This window comes from Suncus etruscus, chromosome 9 (assembly GCF_024139225.1).
Source record: "Suncus etruscus isolate mSunEtr1 chromosome 9, mSunEtr1.pri.cur, whole genome shotgun sequence".
Classification (NCBI taxonomy): domain Eukaryota; kingdom Metazoa; phylum Chordata; class Mammalia; order Eulipotyphla; family Soricidae; genus Suncus; species Suncus etruscus.
In genome coordinates this window covers 111330665-111347488 of record NC_064856.1, presented here as the reverse complement: position 1 = coordinate 111347488, position 16824 = coordinate 111330665, and the positions used below count along the sequence as shown (strand labels likewise).

Genomic DNA, 16824 nt, shown 5'->3' with positions numbered 1-16824 from the left:
CCCAACCTCACTCTCTGGGGTGGATGGGGCTTAAAGTGGGCACGTAGACATGGGTCTGCTCGCAGTGACCCCAGTGCTCGGATCACCAGAACAGATCAGGCCCACTCACGCCGCTGGCAGGCCATCCAAGGAAATGGACAGCGAGGAAAGTGTCCCTGCAAAAAGGGTGTCAGGATGGGGTGGTGCATTGAGGAGAGCACTAAGAAAGGTGCAGGTTCAAGTGAGTTTCTGGCAGTGCCTATGGAGAGGCCCCACCCAGAAGCCTGAATCAGAGACCCTGGGCATCTGCTGGACACCTCGTGGTGACCGAGCGGCCCTGCTCCTGGCTGGTGCGTGTTTTAGTTACCTGTTCTGGCTTCCTGCTGATGAGGATACTTAGCACCTTGCTGAAGAAACTGGCGAGAAGGGGGTTCAAGGGGGAGTCACGGAGGAGGAAGCTGTACAACCGAACGAGCAGGGACTCGTCACCCCCCAGCCGGTCGTTCATCTGGGAGACATCCGAAGTGAGCAGCTCACAGGATATATTCGGGTACCTGGAAGAACAGGACAAGCATGTCAACGTCTCCACATCTCCAAGGACAACTGACTTGACAACTGAAGCAGCACCCCAGTGTTACAAGTCAGCCCCTGAAGAGGTTGACTGATGGAGGGATGGAGGATGAGGTCTTTCCCTCCAGCTCGGAGCACGCATCTGCCACCCTGTTCAGCCAGCGGTTCTGAGGCGAAGCGGCGAGTAAACAGCTTGCAGACAGGCTTGTGGGAATATTAACTTTATTAGGTGGACAAGACTGCAGTCCAAAGCCTCAGCATCAGTTCCAGCCAAAAAGCCCCTCGCCTTCCACAGACCCTTGTTTTTATCCCCCAGAATCAGGTACCACCCAATGGTGGGATCAGATACCACCTAATGGTGGAAGCAGAATCAGGTACCACCCTAGGGTGGGGGCAGAATGCCAGGTCATATCCTAGGGTAGGGCACAATCACCGATCAGGATAGGGTCAGTAACATAACAATCCCATAAAATGTTGTCTCACATGCCACCAAAAGTCTGAAGTTTATGAGACATTTGTTCAATTGTCTCTGGCTGTTACATCTACAGACAAATGTACATTACAGGAATGCCTCTGAATTTTTTAAAGAAGAAGAGTTAAGGGATGACAACAAAGTTCAGTGCAACAGCTGCAAAACTAGAAGAGATTTTTCTTTTTTTTTTTTTTTTTTTTTTTTGTGGTTTTTGGGTCACACCCGGCAGTGGCTCAGGGGTTATTCCTGGCTCCAGGCTCAGAAATTGCTCCTGGCAGGCACAGGGGACCATATGGGACGCCGGGATTCGAACCGATGACCTCCTGCATGAAAGGCAAACACTTTACCCCCATGCTATCTCTCCAGCCCCTAGAAGAGATTTTTCAAAGAAAACGTATTTATGGAAACTGCCACCAGTACTTATAATACACTTGAAACATTTTGCTTTGATGGCAAACAAAAAAATTGCACTTATGTAGATTTCCCTTTAGAAGACCTCAATTTAGTAGAATTCACTTCAGAGAATAAAAGCAAGATTAAGAAATACAACTTATCATCAGTGTCAAACCATTATGGTAAAGTTCACTATGGACACTGTACTTCATACTGTAAAATTGCTGCGAAACAACAGTGGATCAATCTTGATGACAAGATCATCAAAAAAGTCCCTAATACATTGGTGAAATCCACAGCAGCATATATCTTGTTTTATACTTCTTCTTCTTTTTTTTTTTTTTTGGTTTTTGGGCCACACCGTTTGAAGCTCAGGGGTTACTCCTGGCTATGCGCTCAGAAATTGCCCCTGGCTTGGTGGACCATATGGGACACGGGGGGGGGGGGGGGGGGGATCGAACCACGGTCTGTCCTACACTAGTGCTTGCAAGGCAGACACCTTACCTCTAGCGCCACCTTCCCGGCCCCTGTTTTATACTTCTTAAAGATCTACAATGAACACCAAATTATCATATTTCACTTTCTTATCGGTTGCTATTAATGCTCTGCTTCTTTCCACAGGCATGATCAATGAATATGGATTGAAAATCATGGACCCCCAATGTGTTTCCTTGTATGGTGGATTTATGTCTTAATTTCATTATTGCTCTAGGTCTCAGTTAATCATGAAATCTTACACTTTAATTTAGTCAAGGTTCACCTGAAAAAAAAATTTCTCATCATATTAATGTTTTTCTTTCTAGGTATACTCATTTAATGACTTTCATTCTTTTTATTTTAACATCATTGCTTTATTTCCCTCAATTTAGGTTTTAAGACGCTGACATAATAATTTTTAGGTGGACTTTCTTCACAGTGCTTCTCACCTATGACTGACTATCATAGAGTTACTGTTATACAATAACTTTGTATATATACTATTATACACTTATAGTAGAGTTTTCCATGTTTGTTTTATGCATGAAATTCTCTTCCAGATCTGCTCTGCTCTGCCATAAAAACAAAAAAAATTTTTTGAATTTGAAATGATTCATCTAACAGTTGCCGGCTATTACACTTTAAAGTGTTTTTAGTTGATTCAGCTGAATTCTTTTTTCTTTTGCTCTATTTTGGATCCTTTCCAACAAATATTTTTTGGTATGAGTGAGTGTTATGGCCATATTTTTTGTGAAGTCTGTATGTGTATGTCTTGTTCAGTGTCTGTCTGTTTTGCTTATTTTGTATATAGTTCCTTTTTCCTAACTTAATCTTCCCCAATTTAGTCTTCCTTATCCTTCCTTCTCTCTTCCTAGTCCTTAAAATTTAATTTTCAGGATTTCCTTCACATGTGCAACTCATCTCCTTCACCCACAACTACAAGACTCCTGATCTTGGCCTGAGGAAGAAATCCATGACTGTTGGAGTTTTGCACCATGTTTGCTGCAAACTTGTTGGAAATGAAGCCACCTGGAATTTGTGTCACAATATAACCCCAGAGAAAAGATCCATGGATAAGACCCACAGTCCCTGGATCCCAGTTAAACTGTGCTATCTAAATTTCTGGTTTTCCATCCACATACACAGCACTACTGTTGACCATTTCTACAACGGCTACCCCAAGATTGCACCGATTCCAAAGGAAATGTAGAAGACCAACCAACTCATGATGGTAATGATGTAACGCTTGGGGATTCCCCAACACATGGATGACTGTTCTGGCCTTCCTTCATTCAGCTTGATGTTATCTTCTGTACCAGGCTTCAACCCGTTTTTCCAGACCCATCAAGTGTCTTTTGCCATTCTTTTCGGAGTTCCAGACCCCTCATCTTTACAGATTGGTATGGGACTCTGTAGAAATTTCACCGTTTGTATTTTTCTTATAATTGTAATCCTTTGAAGTTATATTTGGTACTACACTTCTTTTGACTATTGTAATTAATGTTTTTCTATTTTAGTTTTTAATCTTTGATGTTGTATTACATTAGGGTTTTGCTTTCTTGACTTTAGATTAGTGGGTTAGATATTGTCTATAATTTCCTAAATGATATTTTTGTCTGTTCTCAGGGTTTTTTGCGTGGGCGCATCATAGGCAAAATACTAGGTTTATAGGAGGTTCCATCCATTTTGGATGGATCCTCAAGTTGTTTATTTGCACAGGGAGGGTCTCTGCCTTAAACATTTTGTTTTGGTTTGTGACTTAAGCTCCCATCTATAAATAATCAACCTTATTGGTACATCAATTTCGGACATTATACGGACTTCAGCCTGGATTAAGAACTTGGATTAAGGTAGGCCCGAGTGGTTGCTGTCGAAATGGGCAAGTTTATGAAACCCGGGAAGGTGGTCCTGGTGCTAGCTGGACGCTACTCAGGATGCAAAGCAGTCATCGTCAAGAACATTGATGATGGCACCTCAGACCGCCCCTACAGTCATGCCCTGGTGGCTGGAATTGACTGCTATCCACACAAAGTGACAGCCGCCATGGGCAAGAAGAAAATCGCGAAAAGGTCAAAGATCAAGTCTTTCGTGAAAGTATATAACTATAATCACCTTATGCCCACAAGGTACTCCGTGGACATCCCTTTGGACAAAACCATCGTCAATAAGGATGTCTTCAGAGACCCGGCTCTTAAGCGCAAGGCCCGCAGAGAGGCCAAGGTCAAGTTTGAGGAGAGATACAAGACGGGCAAGAACAAGTGGTTCTTCCAGAAGCTGCGGTTTTAAATCTGTTTTGTTTCCATCATTAAAAACCAAACAAATTAAAAAAAAAAAAGAACTTGGATTAAGTTCAGAAGCCTATTGGTCATCATTGCAGTGGTCCCCCACTGTGCAGGGGGTATATGCTTCTTCCTCCAAAATAAGGGCCTAATCCAAAGCCCTCAAAGATGGGCTTTCTGGTCTACCTGGACTTGAATGAAAATGGGTCCGGAGGGGCCAGGAAGGTGGCGCTAGAGATAAGGTGTCTGCCTTGTAAGTCTACCAAGGAACGGACTGAGGTTCGATCCCCCGGCGTCCCATATGGTCCCACCAAGCCAGGGTCAATTTCTGAGCACATAGCCAGGAGTAACCCCTGAGCGTCAAATGGGTGTGGCCCAAAAACCAAAAAGAAAAAAAGAAAAGAAAAGAAAATGGGTCCAGAGAGATAGCATGAAGGCATTTGCCTTTCATGCAGAAGGTCATTGGTTCCTATCCTGGATCTGCCAGGAGCGATTTCTGAGCATAGAGCCAGGAGTAACTCATGAGAGCTGCCAGGTGTGACCCAAAAACCTAATACCAAAACCAACAACAACAAATAAAGAAAAGGTGCTTCTTCTCGCCTGCTACACAACCTTTCTGGATCTATGTTCATCTTAGATTTATCTTCTCAGGAGCTTGTAGTTGATTCCTTGATACATGTTTCTGGTTTTAGACACCCTGTGTTTAGGTTAGAAGTTTTTCTTTACATTTTCCTGTGCGGCAAACAGCCGCTCTTTTATTATTGACTAGTTTTTCCTTTAATAAATTGTTTACTAAAAGCAAACAGGGGAATTATTGTGTATGTAAACATTTTATGGGATTATTATGTTACTGACCCTACCCTGATCAGTGATTGTGCCCTACCCTAGGATGTGACTTGGCATTCTGCTCCCACCCTAGGGTGGTACCTGATCCCACCATTGGGTGGTACCTGATTCTGGGGGATAAAAAACTCTGTGGAAGGCGAGGGGCTTTTTGGCTGGAACTGATGCTGGAACTGACAAGACTTCAGTCTTATCCACCGAATAAAGCTCATATTTCCACAAGCCTGACTGTCTGCGAGCTGTTTACCCGCCGCTTCACCTCAGAACCGCCAGCTGAACAGGGTGGCAGATGCATGCTCCGAGCTGGAGGGGAAAGACCTCATCCTCCATCCCTCCATCAGTCAACCTCTTCAGGGGCTGACTTGCAACACCCAGGAGGCATCCAGGATGTTCGGAGGAAAAGGTCCAATGTCTTCACAAACTAGGAAATGGTTTACACTCGTCTGCTCGTCAATTTGCTAGTATGCCTGAAACATGCTTTGGAAACCAAGCTACATAGAGAACCAAACCTTTCGCCCCGAAATGAGCAGAGGCTGGACTTGAGAGCCCAGGGAAGCCACACGGCAGGGCCTGGGCTCACCAGTGGCCAACGCTGATCCCTGGAAGATGCCTGGCTCTGGGTGCCCACAGAAGTGTGCTTGCAGCTGAGTGTGGCCGACCAGGGAGCAGATCTGTCTCTCTGCTCCCTCTGGTCTCTCAGTGGTGTTAGGAAGGTCAGGCAGGCTCTTCCCAAGCACATGCACACCCAGGTCCCGGCTCTGCCTTGACAGCTCCCAGGGAGTGGCCAGGATCCAAAGGCAGTGAGGAAGGCCAAGGGCCACCACTCAATGCTGTGGGGACAGCAAAGCCAAGGGACTGGAAAAAGTCACGGCCTGAAAGAAAGCCGGGGAGGTCCCAAACTATCTCCAAACCAAGAGGAATAGGGGGATGGAAGTAGGGTGGGGATGGTGGCAGAGACAAGATGGCAGAATGGACAGCTTAGTCAGGCTGGCCTTGCCTTTCGGACACTTGGGTGGGCATGGGCGCCCAGCTGTAATAGGAGCTGACAAGGACCTTCCTCAGCTACCCACAGCAGGACGCTGCAGAACCAGATCCTTGAGCTCCGATCCTGCGCCTGCACCTCACTCTACATCTGTCCTGTAGAGACACAAAAGCTCACGGAGGAACAGGAACAGGGACTTGAGCTGAGCTCGCCTCTATCAGTTACTTCCTAAACCTGCTGCAAAGCTCTAAAACAAAGGTGTTCCTCAATTTCGTCTTTCTTTTCACCAAGTCCTTTGATATATAAAAGTCTACCTGGACAGGTACTTTTGTATCTCACTTGACCTTTCCCCTCCTGGTGCATTTGTACTGGTTTAATAAAGAAAGGTCAGTTTGGCTTGAGGTGCAGAGTGAAACCAGGAGGCGAGAAGCCACTGACTTCGTGACCTCTCCTGACTGGTTTGATTTATTAACTCTTCACAACTACCTTACCTGCATCAGACCTGTCCACCAGGGGTTGGAAATACAGTGCGTGGTTGATTTCACAAGGTGGAATTATTTTACAGAAAGTCCCTCTCACAATAGTTGAGAGAGCCAGTGACATACAGGAGATGTCCGAGCCACTGTCCCCGCCGCAAACAAGAGTGCGGCACCGGGGTCCAGGAAAGGACACAGAAAAGTTTTAATTGGGGGCCAGAGCAATAGCACAGTGATAGGGTGTTTGCCTTGCATGCAGATGACCCAGGACGGACCTCAGTTCAATACCCTGGCGTCTCATATGGTCCCCTGAGCAAGGAGCGATTTCTGAGCGCATAGTCAGGAGTAACCCCTGAGCACCAGGAGCTCACCCCCCAAAAGAAACAACCAAAAAAAAAAAAAAAAAAAGAAAGAGAAGTTTTAATTGGTCACAAAAACCTTCATGTCTATGTCACAGGCACTCGTGAGTGGTCTACCCAGAAAAGTCTGAGTCCTAACACTCAAACAGCCCAAGGCCATGCTCAAAGGCCTGAGTTCAGCTTCACAGTAAGCTTGGGACCAACTGGCACTGCCTGGGCCTCCCCAAGCACCACTGGGTGACCAACGGGTGCAGTCCCTAACCCCTAGAGATTTCTTCATTCGGAGCTGGAATTTCTCTCCCTCCCCATTCAAATCAAACGTGTTTCTAAAACACCCCAAGTGTTTTCTAAAACACTCTCAATCCTACCCCTTTAGAAAAGCTCACTTTGTCTTGCTCCCATTTCATGCTCTGACCTCATTCTGGTGCAGAGGTCAAGGGAGAAACCCCAGCGCCTCTGATCTGCAGGACCCCCCGTCCCTTGGACACGCTCGGTCCCTTTCCCCCCCCCCCACCCCCCGTCTTGTTCCCTCCAAATTTCTTTGCACCCACAGTCCACTCCCCCCACCAGAGTCACTTGTCCTCTTGGAAAACTCCCTCCCCAGTCTAAAGAGACCCTGGGGCCCCCACTTTCTCCCTCTGCTCCCCCAAGGCTGCTGAGCCCACAGCCCTGCCAGTCTCAGGAGAACCTGCCTCTCTAGCTCTGCTCAGGACCCACTGTGAACCTTTGCTCAGTGCAAATTTCTGCCCAGGGTTTTCAACTCAAAGGACCCCGCCAAGGGACAGACACCAACTGCCAGAAAATAAGCAGCCTGTGACCGGAGAGATAGCATGGAGGTAAGGCGTTTGCCTTTCATGCAGGAGGTCATCGGTTCGAATCGTGGGGTCCCATATGGTCCCCCGTGTCTGCCAGGAGCAATTTCTGAGCCTGGAGCCAGGAATAACCCCTGAGCACTGCCGGGTGTGACCCAAAAACCAAAAAAAAAAAAAAAAAAAAAGAAAAAGAAAAAGAGAGAGAGAGAGAGAGAAAGAGAGAAAGAGAGAGAAAGAGAGAGAGAGAGAAAAGAAAGAAAGAGAGAGAGAGAGAGAAAAGAAAGAGAGAGAGAGAGAGAGAGAGAGAGAGGGGAAGGAAGGAAGGAAGGAAGGAAGGAAGGAAGGAAGGAAGGAAGGAAGGAAGGAAGGAAGGAAGGAAGGAAGGAAGGAAGGAAGGACGGAAGGAATGGAAGGAAGGAAGGAAGGAAGGAAGAAAGAAAGAAAGAAAGAAAGAAAGAAAGAAAGAAAGAAAGAAAGAAAGAAAGAAAGAAAGAAAGAAAGAAAGAAAGAAAGAAAGAAAGAAAGGGCCGGGTGGTGGCGCTGAAGGTAAGGTGCCTGCCTTGCCTGCGTTTAGGACGGACCGCGGTTCGATCCCCCGGCGTCCCATATGGTCCCCCAAGAAGCCAGGAGCAACTTCTGAGCGCATAGCCAGGAGTAACCCCTGAGCGTCACAGGGTGTGGCAAGAAAGAAAGAAAGAAAGAGGGAGGGAGGGAGGGAGGGAGGGAGGGAGGGAGGGAGGGAGGGAGGGAGGGACGGAGGAAGGAAGGAGGGAGGGAAGGAAGGAAGGAAGGAAGGAAGGAAGGAAGGAAGGAAGGAAGGAAGGAAGGAAGGAAGGAAGGAAGGAAGGAAGGAAGGAAGGAAGAAAAGCAGCAGCCTTGGGAAACATGGCCTGAAGTAAAGGCAATACTGGGCTCAGACCTGGGCAGCTTGCATGGGGTCTGGAGCCTAATGTGGCACCCACATCGCCACACATGTCCCTTGCCTCTCCATCTTTAACCCTGCAAAGCTCAGATCTTGTCCAGACACAGTTGACAGGGACCTGTCGGCCATCCTGAGAGTGGACGAAGATACCCAGAGGGTAGCACCCTCTCAGAGAGCCCCGGCACCCTGTTACACAGGCTCAGCCAAAGGCACGAGCACTCTGGGGTCTAGTGAGTCCTTCCCTAAGCACAGTGGTGGCCCCAGTGACGGATATGGTCACTCCATTCAGGCAGAAATGGGACCGGTAGGGTTCTGCTCTGCCAAGGACTGGGGCAGGCACCAAGCACAGCACAGCCCCCAGCCAGCACGGGATCCCACACTTGCAGCCACTTGGCGAAACACCAGACCAACAGCTCTGCGACCGCCTCTCTCCCCTGCCGGGCGCTGAGCCCAGGTGGGCTGCTGTTGGACATCAATGTCCGTCTTAATGGCTGGACAGAACAGGACTTCCAGAAATCCAAGTCACCAGCATTTGACCGTCAAATTCTCCCCAGGAATAAAAAGGTACCTGGAAGGAGGGGCAGACTGGGGTCACCCAAGGAAGTGCAAAGGAGAATTAGGACACAGTCCTTACTAGCTTGTTATGGTTACCCAGTGCAAAGAATAGTTTGCTTTCAATACTGAGTGTTGGGGGACCAACTACTCCAAAAGTCGCAAATAGGGATAGAAGACAGCACAGTGGGAAGGCGCCTGATCCCTATATGGTCCCCCGAGCACTGCCAGAAGTAAGCGCTGAGCACGGCCGGGGGTGGGGGTGGGCTCAAAACAAAATGAAAACAAATCGCAGGTTAAAAAAATTTTCACTAGAACCCTAATCCTTTCAATTCGGGGGAGGAGGTCGTTTCAGAATGTCTCTGCAGGACCCGTGCATGCCAGTCCCTCATAGCAAAGAGCCAGGCAGGGCCTGGCTGGACCTGAAGGACAGCACCAAGGAGGAGGCAGCAGCCACAGCAGGTAGCGAGGCGCTACCTGGCCAGGCGCTTCAGGGTCACCAAACGCCAGGTAACTTTTCCTGATGCAGTGTCCCGCAGCACCAGCTCGGGCTTAGCTGGGGCGTGTGATCCCAGGGAGCCCCTTCATCCTGCCCCCCCCCCCCCCCCCCCCGTTTTAGGAAATTCATCACAATTTTGCTCTTTGGCACAAACCTTCCACCACCACAACCTAGAACATCGGTGGTGTCTCCAGTACAGCAGCCCTCCCTCCTCCACTTTGAAGGCTCTTACTTGTATCGGATCTTCTCATCCATGTCTTGAGGCGGCTCTTCTATAATGAAGGAAACTAGGTCTTCGAGGCATTCTGCTCGTAACAGAAACTCTATGAGCTTTCGATTCTGGGCCTTGCACTCCTGCAGCACATCCTCCTCATCCATCAGCTCCTTCAGCGTGACGTCGTCCCTCTCTAGAAGCGTGTCTATGTGGGATGATGAGTGTAGATCAAATTTCCAAAACATGCTGGTCTAAACGAAACGCAGAGAGTATTGGAAATAAAATTTCGACTCCACATTCATCTTTCAAAGCTCAGTTTAGGCGCAGCCCAAGGAAGCTGTCGTCTTGGGCCGTTTTAAGGACCAGGTGCTTCGGGCTGAGCCTATCAAGTGCGAACCCTGTGACCGGGGCCCAAATGCAGTTTGAAAACCATGTCCCCTGTGACCAGAGCGGGAGTACAGTGGGAAGGGTGCTTCCTTTTGCACACAGCCAACCCGGGTTCAATCCCTGGCACCCCATAGGGTCCCAAGCACCACCAGGAGTGATCCCTGAGTGCAGAGGCAGGAGTATGCCCTCAGCAATGCCAGGCCCAATTTCTTTTAAAAGGAAGTCCATAAAACCCACAGCAGTTCTATCAAATGGGAGCAGCAAGGAGAGAATATGGGATGTTAGAGACAGAAACCCTGCGAAACCTCCCATCCAGCTACAGGAACACTCAGAATGGAAGGTCTAGACAGGAAACATCTCAGGGGATTCACGGGAAGACCCACTGGTCTCCTCAGATCCCCCACACCCCTGCTGCCAGCACCCTGAGCATTACCACCAAGGTGCCTAGCTGAATGGCCACGGTCCCCACGTCTCCAGAGCTAAGTGCCACCCGACCTCCCAGGAACTCAGAGGAAGCCTCTTCAATCAGGGGATAGTCAAGACACTGCCCACAAAGGTGCTCAAGGCTGGGCCACAGGGCAGCGGGAGGGCACTAGACGAGCACAAGGCTCACCCAGGTTTCACACCCCACCCAGGCATCCGCATGGTCCCCCAGGCCTGCCAGGAGTGATTCCTAAGTGCAGAGCCAGGAGTAACCAGCCCCTAAGCGCTGCCGGTGTGACCTCCTAAAAATAACAACAACAACGTATGCCGGAAAGGGAAGATCTCAGCAGCTCCAGGACCTTCTCTTTCCCCAACAGTACTGTTCCACAGAAAGTACTTGAAAGCACCGGTACCCAGAAGACTTTCTACACACCAGCAGCAGTCAGAACAATAAAAGAGGCCAAAGGGGAAGACTCAGAACTCAGGGCTCAGAGAGAGATCTCAGAACTTGGGATCCAGACAGACTCAACTCAGGGCCTAGAGAAAGAATCAGGACTTGGGGCTCAGGGAGAAAGAACTCAGAACTAGGGTCCAAGAGTAACTCAGAATTCAGGGACCAAGGAGAGAACTCAGAACTTGGGGCCCAGAACACATGCTTCGCACACAGTAGGCCAGAGTTCCATCCTGGCACAACATAGAGCCGGGAGCAGCCCTTGGGAACTGAGGTGTGCCCCTCCCAGTCTCCTCCTCCCAGAAGAAAACAGTAAGACCAAATTCTGCCCCCCTCATCCCTGCAGGGTTTGGGGGCCACAGACAGTGACACTCAGGAGTTACTCCTAGTTCTGACTCAAGAATCACTCCCAGCAGGGTTCAGGGAACCCCACTGAGTGCTGGAGACTGTGAACCCAGGCTAGCAGCACTCCCCTCTGTTCTGAAGTCCGGCGCCACACAGGAGCACTGCCAGGTGAAAGCCATCAGTCCAGACAGGACACTGACGGCCAGCACTTCCCACAAAGCAGTTTCAAACAGAAAATTCAAGGAAAAAGCAAACCTTCGTCAAAGCCAGTTTCCAGAGGTGGATGATGGGGCCGAGTGCTAAGGGCACCTGCCAGCGTGGCAGGATGCAGCAGCAGTGTGGAGACAAAAGAGTGGCCGTAACATTCAGAGGACCTTAAGGGTGCCTGGGGGGTGAGGGTCAGGGATGTGATTCAAAGGGAATGGTGAGGTGTCAACCAAAGTCAAGATCTAGAGGTTATTTCCCCCCTTCCGCCACTATATGGCCCTGGGGGTGGGGGACGGAGAAGGAAGGAGGAACAGACAGACAGACAGACACACACAGAGAATATGAGAATATGAGTATGTACAACTCCTCCCTCGAATGTGGCTGACCAGGGTTCAATCCCAGCACTTGCTGGTCTCCCAAAAATTCCAGATCACACACTAGGAATAAAAAGGCAAACATGGGCCGGGCGGTGGCGCAAGAAGTAAGGTGCCTGCCTTGCCTGCACTAGCCTAGGATGGACCGAGGTTCGATCCCCCGGCGTCCCATATGGTCCCCCAAGCCAGGAGCGACTTCTGAGCGCATAGCCAGGAGTAACCCCTGAGCGTCACCGGGTGTGGCCCAAAAACCAAAAAAAAAAAAAATAAAAAAAAAAGGCAAACACAAGCAAAATCCCTTGAGGGGCCAAGTGACAGGTGGGGAAATCCCCTGCACCTCACTGAGTGTGGCCCAGAACAAAAACCAAACCAAACCCCCCTAGAAGCTGAGACAAGTGGGTCTAAGGGGACAATCCGCCACGCTCACCATGGCTCTTCCCATGGCCAGCACCGAGACCTCCTGCCACAGAAGAGCTTCCTGCTGCCCAGAGATTGAGGTGGCCTTGGGAGTGTGACCTTCTGGCCAAATTCCAAGACTGAATGGTTCTGAATGAGGAAAATGAACCTTCAGAACTCCAACACAACAAACAGCGAGTGGCTTGAAAACTTTGCCACCCTACCCCTGAAGTCTCTATGCTTAATAAATTCACCGTAAAACTGTTGGAACTGGGATTTATTTTACATAAAATGACAAGAAAGACAGCTCCAACAATGGACTCTGGTGAAGTCTGCTGAGAAAGAACTCAATAAGGCCAGGAAGACTGGGGACAAACCTGCAACAGCCAACACAGACTCGAACCCCAAGTGTGACACAGGGTTCCCCAAGTCCCGCCAGGAGTGATCCCTGAGCTCTGGAAGACCAGCTCTAGGAAACTGTTAGGCACAGCCCCCAACACAAAACACAAGCAAACTTCGTGGCTCATAAGTGCACTGCCCACCCCCAGATCAAGGCAGGGGACACCCCGCCACTCACTGGCAACAATGGGGCCGTTTCTGGCTCAGTCCACAGCCTTGTTACTCTGCCCTTCCTTGGAGGAAGTCTTCACGGGGAAACTATCTGACAGGAAGACAACAGAAGAACAAGAGCAAATACAATCCTGCAAGTGCTCTCTCTCCTGAAAATCACGCGCTTGTCGGCTGAGGTCAGTCACACCACAGCTAGGACTGTACCTGGGCAGAGAGAAACTCCGGGCTGGAGAGCACAAGGGTTAAGGCCTGAGCTCGGCACCGGCAGTCCTGGGTCAATCCCTGCCCTCCCACGTAGTCTTGAAGGCTACCAAGAGTGACCCTGGACACCAAGCCAGGAGATCTCCCTGGGCCCTGCAGGGTGTTCAGCAACAGGGGCCTGTGTCCTCCCCAGAGCACTGCACTAGATCTCACAGCCCTTCCAGAAAGAGGACCCCACGACCTCGGAAGGCTGAAAAGCAGTAACCCAAGGAAAACAGTTTTATTTTTCTCAGGTCCATGGGAAGATACAGTGGAACTAACTAGCTTATTTTATATTCCGCACTTTTTATAAGAAGCTGTGTAATCGGGCCCGGAGAGATAGCACAGCGGCGTTTGCCTTGCAAGCAGCCGATCCAGGACCAAAGGTGGTTGGTTCGAATCCCGGTGTCCCATATGGTCCCCCGTGCCTGCCAGGAGCTATTTCTGAGCAGACAGCCAGGAGGAACCCCTGAGCACCGCCGGGTGTGGCCCAAAAACCAAAAAAAAAAAAGAAGCTGTGTAATCAAAATCTTTTTGTTCCTCAGTCTGACCCAGTACCTACCTACCTACCTACCTACCTACCTACCTACCTACCTACCTACCTACCTACCTACTGAACCAACCTACCTACCTACCGAACCAACCTACCTACCTACTGAACCAACCAACCTACCTACCTACCTACCTACCTACCTACCTACCTACCTACCTACCTACCTACCTACCTTCCTTCCTTCCTTCCTTCCTTCCTTCCTTCCTTCCTACCTTCCTTCCTCCCTCCCTCCCTCCCTCCCTCCCTCCCTCCCTCCCTCCCTCCCTCCCTCCCCACCTTCAGCACTGAGCTACACACACACACACACACACACACACACACACACACACACACACACACACACACACGGCTTCAGCACTGAGCTATACACCTAGTGTGTTAAAACCTTTGTATCAGGGCTAGAGTTATAGCACAGCAGTAGGGCATTTGCCTTGCATGATGCCGATGTGCGATGTGGGATGTGTGGGATAGACCCAGGTCCGATCCCAGGCAACCAACCCATATGGTCCCCTGAACCTGACAGGAGCGATTTTTCAGCGAAGAGCCAGGAGCAACCTCTAAGCGCTTGGGTGTGGCCAAAAAAAAACAAACAAACTTCCTGGCTTGCAAAATCAACATATTTACCATGGGGCTTTTGTAACCAAAATGGCTCAGTAAGGGATCTTCCCCACAAGCTGGCATCGACTCTAGGTTTAGGGACATTTCAGAGGACTGGAGGAACAGCAGACTAGCGACAGAGAAGAGAGAGACAGTAGAGAGGAAGACTCCAGACAGTGAGAGGGACTGTCCTAGAGGCTGCCAAAGCAGCAGCTGTCAGCAGAGAAAATGTAAATGCTCTTAAGAGATTAACAATGCCATCCTCAAAAATATCTCCGGTTGGGATGGAGCAGTAGGGCGTTTGTCTTGCACGCAGCCAACCTGGGACGAATCCAGCTTCGATCCCAGGCATCCCATATGGTCCCCTGAGCCTGCCAGGATGGATTTCTGAATGGGAGCCAGGTGTCAGCCCTGAGCGCAGCCAGGTGGAACCCAAACACCTACCCCAAGTCTTTGAGTAATTCAGTCAGATGCTGTAAGCCCTGAGAGCCACAGGGCGTGGCCCAAAAACCCAAAAATAAATAAATACTACACACACACACACATACAAAAAAAATTCCTGTGTTTAGCTCCCATCACCAATCAGTGATGTGTCTAAACGCAGGCCCCTCACACATACTACTAAGTAGGGCAAAATTAGTCCTAAAGGAGACCGGCCGGGCTCTGCCAGGAGTCATTCCTGAGCGCAGAGCTAGGGTCAGCCCTGAGTGCCACCAGGTGGAACCCGAACAACCCACCCCCAAGTCCTTGAGTAATTCAACAAGATGCTGTAAGAGGCTCCTTTTTTCAGGAGGCCTGGCAGCTGAGAACACAGCCCTAAAAGCCGCAGTATCGATAATAGTGCTTTGAATTGGACAACTTTGTTTGATACTTTTAGCCCTAGAGGATCACCCCAATTTAACTGTATGGACTACAAGGGCTTGCTAAACCTTCTGCCACTGTATTAATGACTGCACTGGAGATACAACAGTTTTCACAAATGTGCTTGCTATAGTACTTTTTCTTTCTTCTCTTCCTTCTTTTTTTTTCTATTCTTTTTTTGCTTTTGGGTCACACCCGGCAGCACTCAGGGGTTACTCCTGACTCTGCGCTTAGAAATCGCTCCTGACAGGCTCAGGGGACCATATGGGATGCGGGATTCTAACAACGCCCTTCTGCATGCAAGGCAAACACCTTACCTCCATGCTCTCTCTCTGGCCCGCCTTCCTATTCTTTTTGAATAACTTTTCTCTCATTTATCTGGAAGCAAAGTATTATGGTCAACTGTGTACTGCATTTTCTTTAAAGAAAAATTGGGACATAAGAAAGAATTTAGGTACAGGGAAAGGCAGGAAGAGTGACCCTAGAGGACAGGGCCCCCACAGCACCACAGGGAATGCAGGGGAAACTGAAAAAGTTGGAACCCTACGACGACTGAGCTAGCATGGCAGGGAGCTGAGGTATCCCCGAGGGCCACCCTAGGGGAGCAGAGTCACTCAGAGGGTCAGAAGAGTGCAAAGGGAGTCGCTTAGAAAGGGAGCAGCCACGTGAAGCAGTCACCCCTCAGAGCGGACAGCGGCATCACCCAAGATACAGAAGCCGGGAAGAGTCACGCGCAGTATTCCTTGAGACCCATGGGAACAGACGCAAGGCAGGATGATAAACGGTGGCTTGTCCCCAAGGGCTTCCGAGCCACTTTCCCGCTGGGCTAGTTGAACCACAATCAAAAACACAAAGTGGAACCCCTGACCTTTCCTGCAGAGGGTTCCCAAAAGAGTCAGCTGGCCTCAGGGAAGCCAAGTGCACCTTGGTATATGCGTGGATAGGGACAGACAGAGACAGATAGACACACACACTCCCCAGCAGCGGGGCTCTTCCGCTCTTCCTCTCACCACTCGCCACTTCAGCTAAGCACATCGGGCCCCCAGAGGTGCTGCTGCCATCGCTTTCCCCCCACCCCCCAGCCACGTGGCACTGGCACATGGTGTCCCAAACCGGCTCACCCAGACCCAGTGCTAGCCCAGAACACCAACTTCAACTTGGTTCTGGCAAAAATCCAGAGAGAACTGGGGAGAGAACTGAGGCTGGCTGCCTATGGTCTTACCTTTCAAACCAAATTTAAAAACTAAAAGAAATGGTTTCTTCTCGGTGGCTCCTTGCCCATTCCAGGTCCTCCTGGCAACTGTCCTTCCAAGTTATCGCATCGGCAGGTCTGCAGGGCCGCACTGGAGCGGGAAAAGCCTCAGCGTTGGCCTGGAACCAGAAGAGCACTTACAGTGAGCACTGGCAGGAGGGGGGGGACACAAGAGCACTGCACTGAGGCAGCATCAGTCTTTTCTTGGAGAGACAGTACAATGGCTGGGCACCTGCCTTGCACTGGGCTGACCTGGGTTTGATTCCCAGCTTCCCATATGATCCCCGAGCATCACCAGGAGTGATTCCAGAGCACAGACCAGGAGTAACCCCTAAATGT

At 49.8% G+C, this 16824-nt stretch overlaps 2 protein-coding genes across 5 annotated transcripts in view; one reads left to right on the top strand and one right to left on the bottom strand.

The window, feature by feature from the left end:
- The window catches only part of PPP6R3 (protein phosphatase 6 regulatory subunit 3), a 59667-nt gene extending 43075 nt beyond the window's left edge, over positions 1–16592 (bottom strand). For all 4 annotated transcript variants that reach the window (XM_049781194.1, XM_049781195.1, XM_049781196.1 and 1 more), the window contains exons 1-3: positions 16456–16592; positions 9848–10080; positions 347–533 (exon numbers count right to left, since the gene is read on the bottom strand). In XM_049781194.1, the coding sequence (XP_049637151.1) occupies positions 347–533; positions 9848–10074 (414 nt within the window). In that variant the 5' untranslated portion in view covers positions 10075–10080; positions 16456–16592. The remainder of the gene's footprint in view (positions 1–346; positions 534–9847; positions 10081–16455) is intronic.
- LOC126019095 (60S ribosomal protein L27-like) lies at positions 3756–4229 on the top strand. Its single transcript, XM_049781282.1, has one exon. It carries the CDS (start codon positions 3767–3769, stop codon positions 4175–4177), a length of 411 nt encoding a protein of 136 aa, XP_049637239.1. The 5' UTR covers positions 3756–3766; the 3' UTR covers positions 4178–4229.
- Positions 16593–16824: the final 232 nt, after the last annotated feature.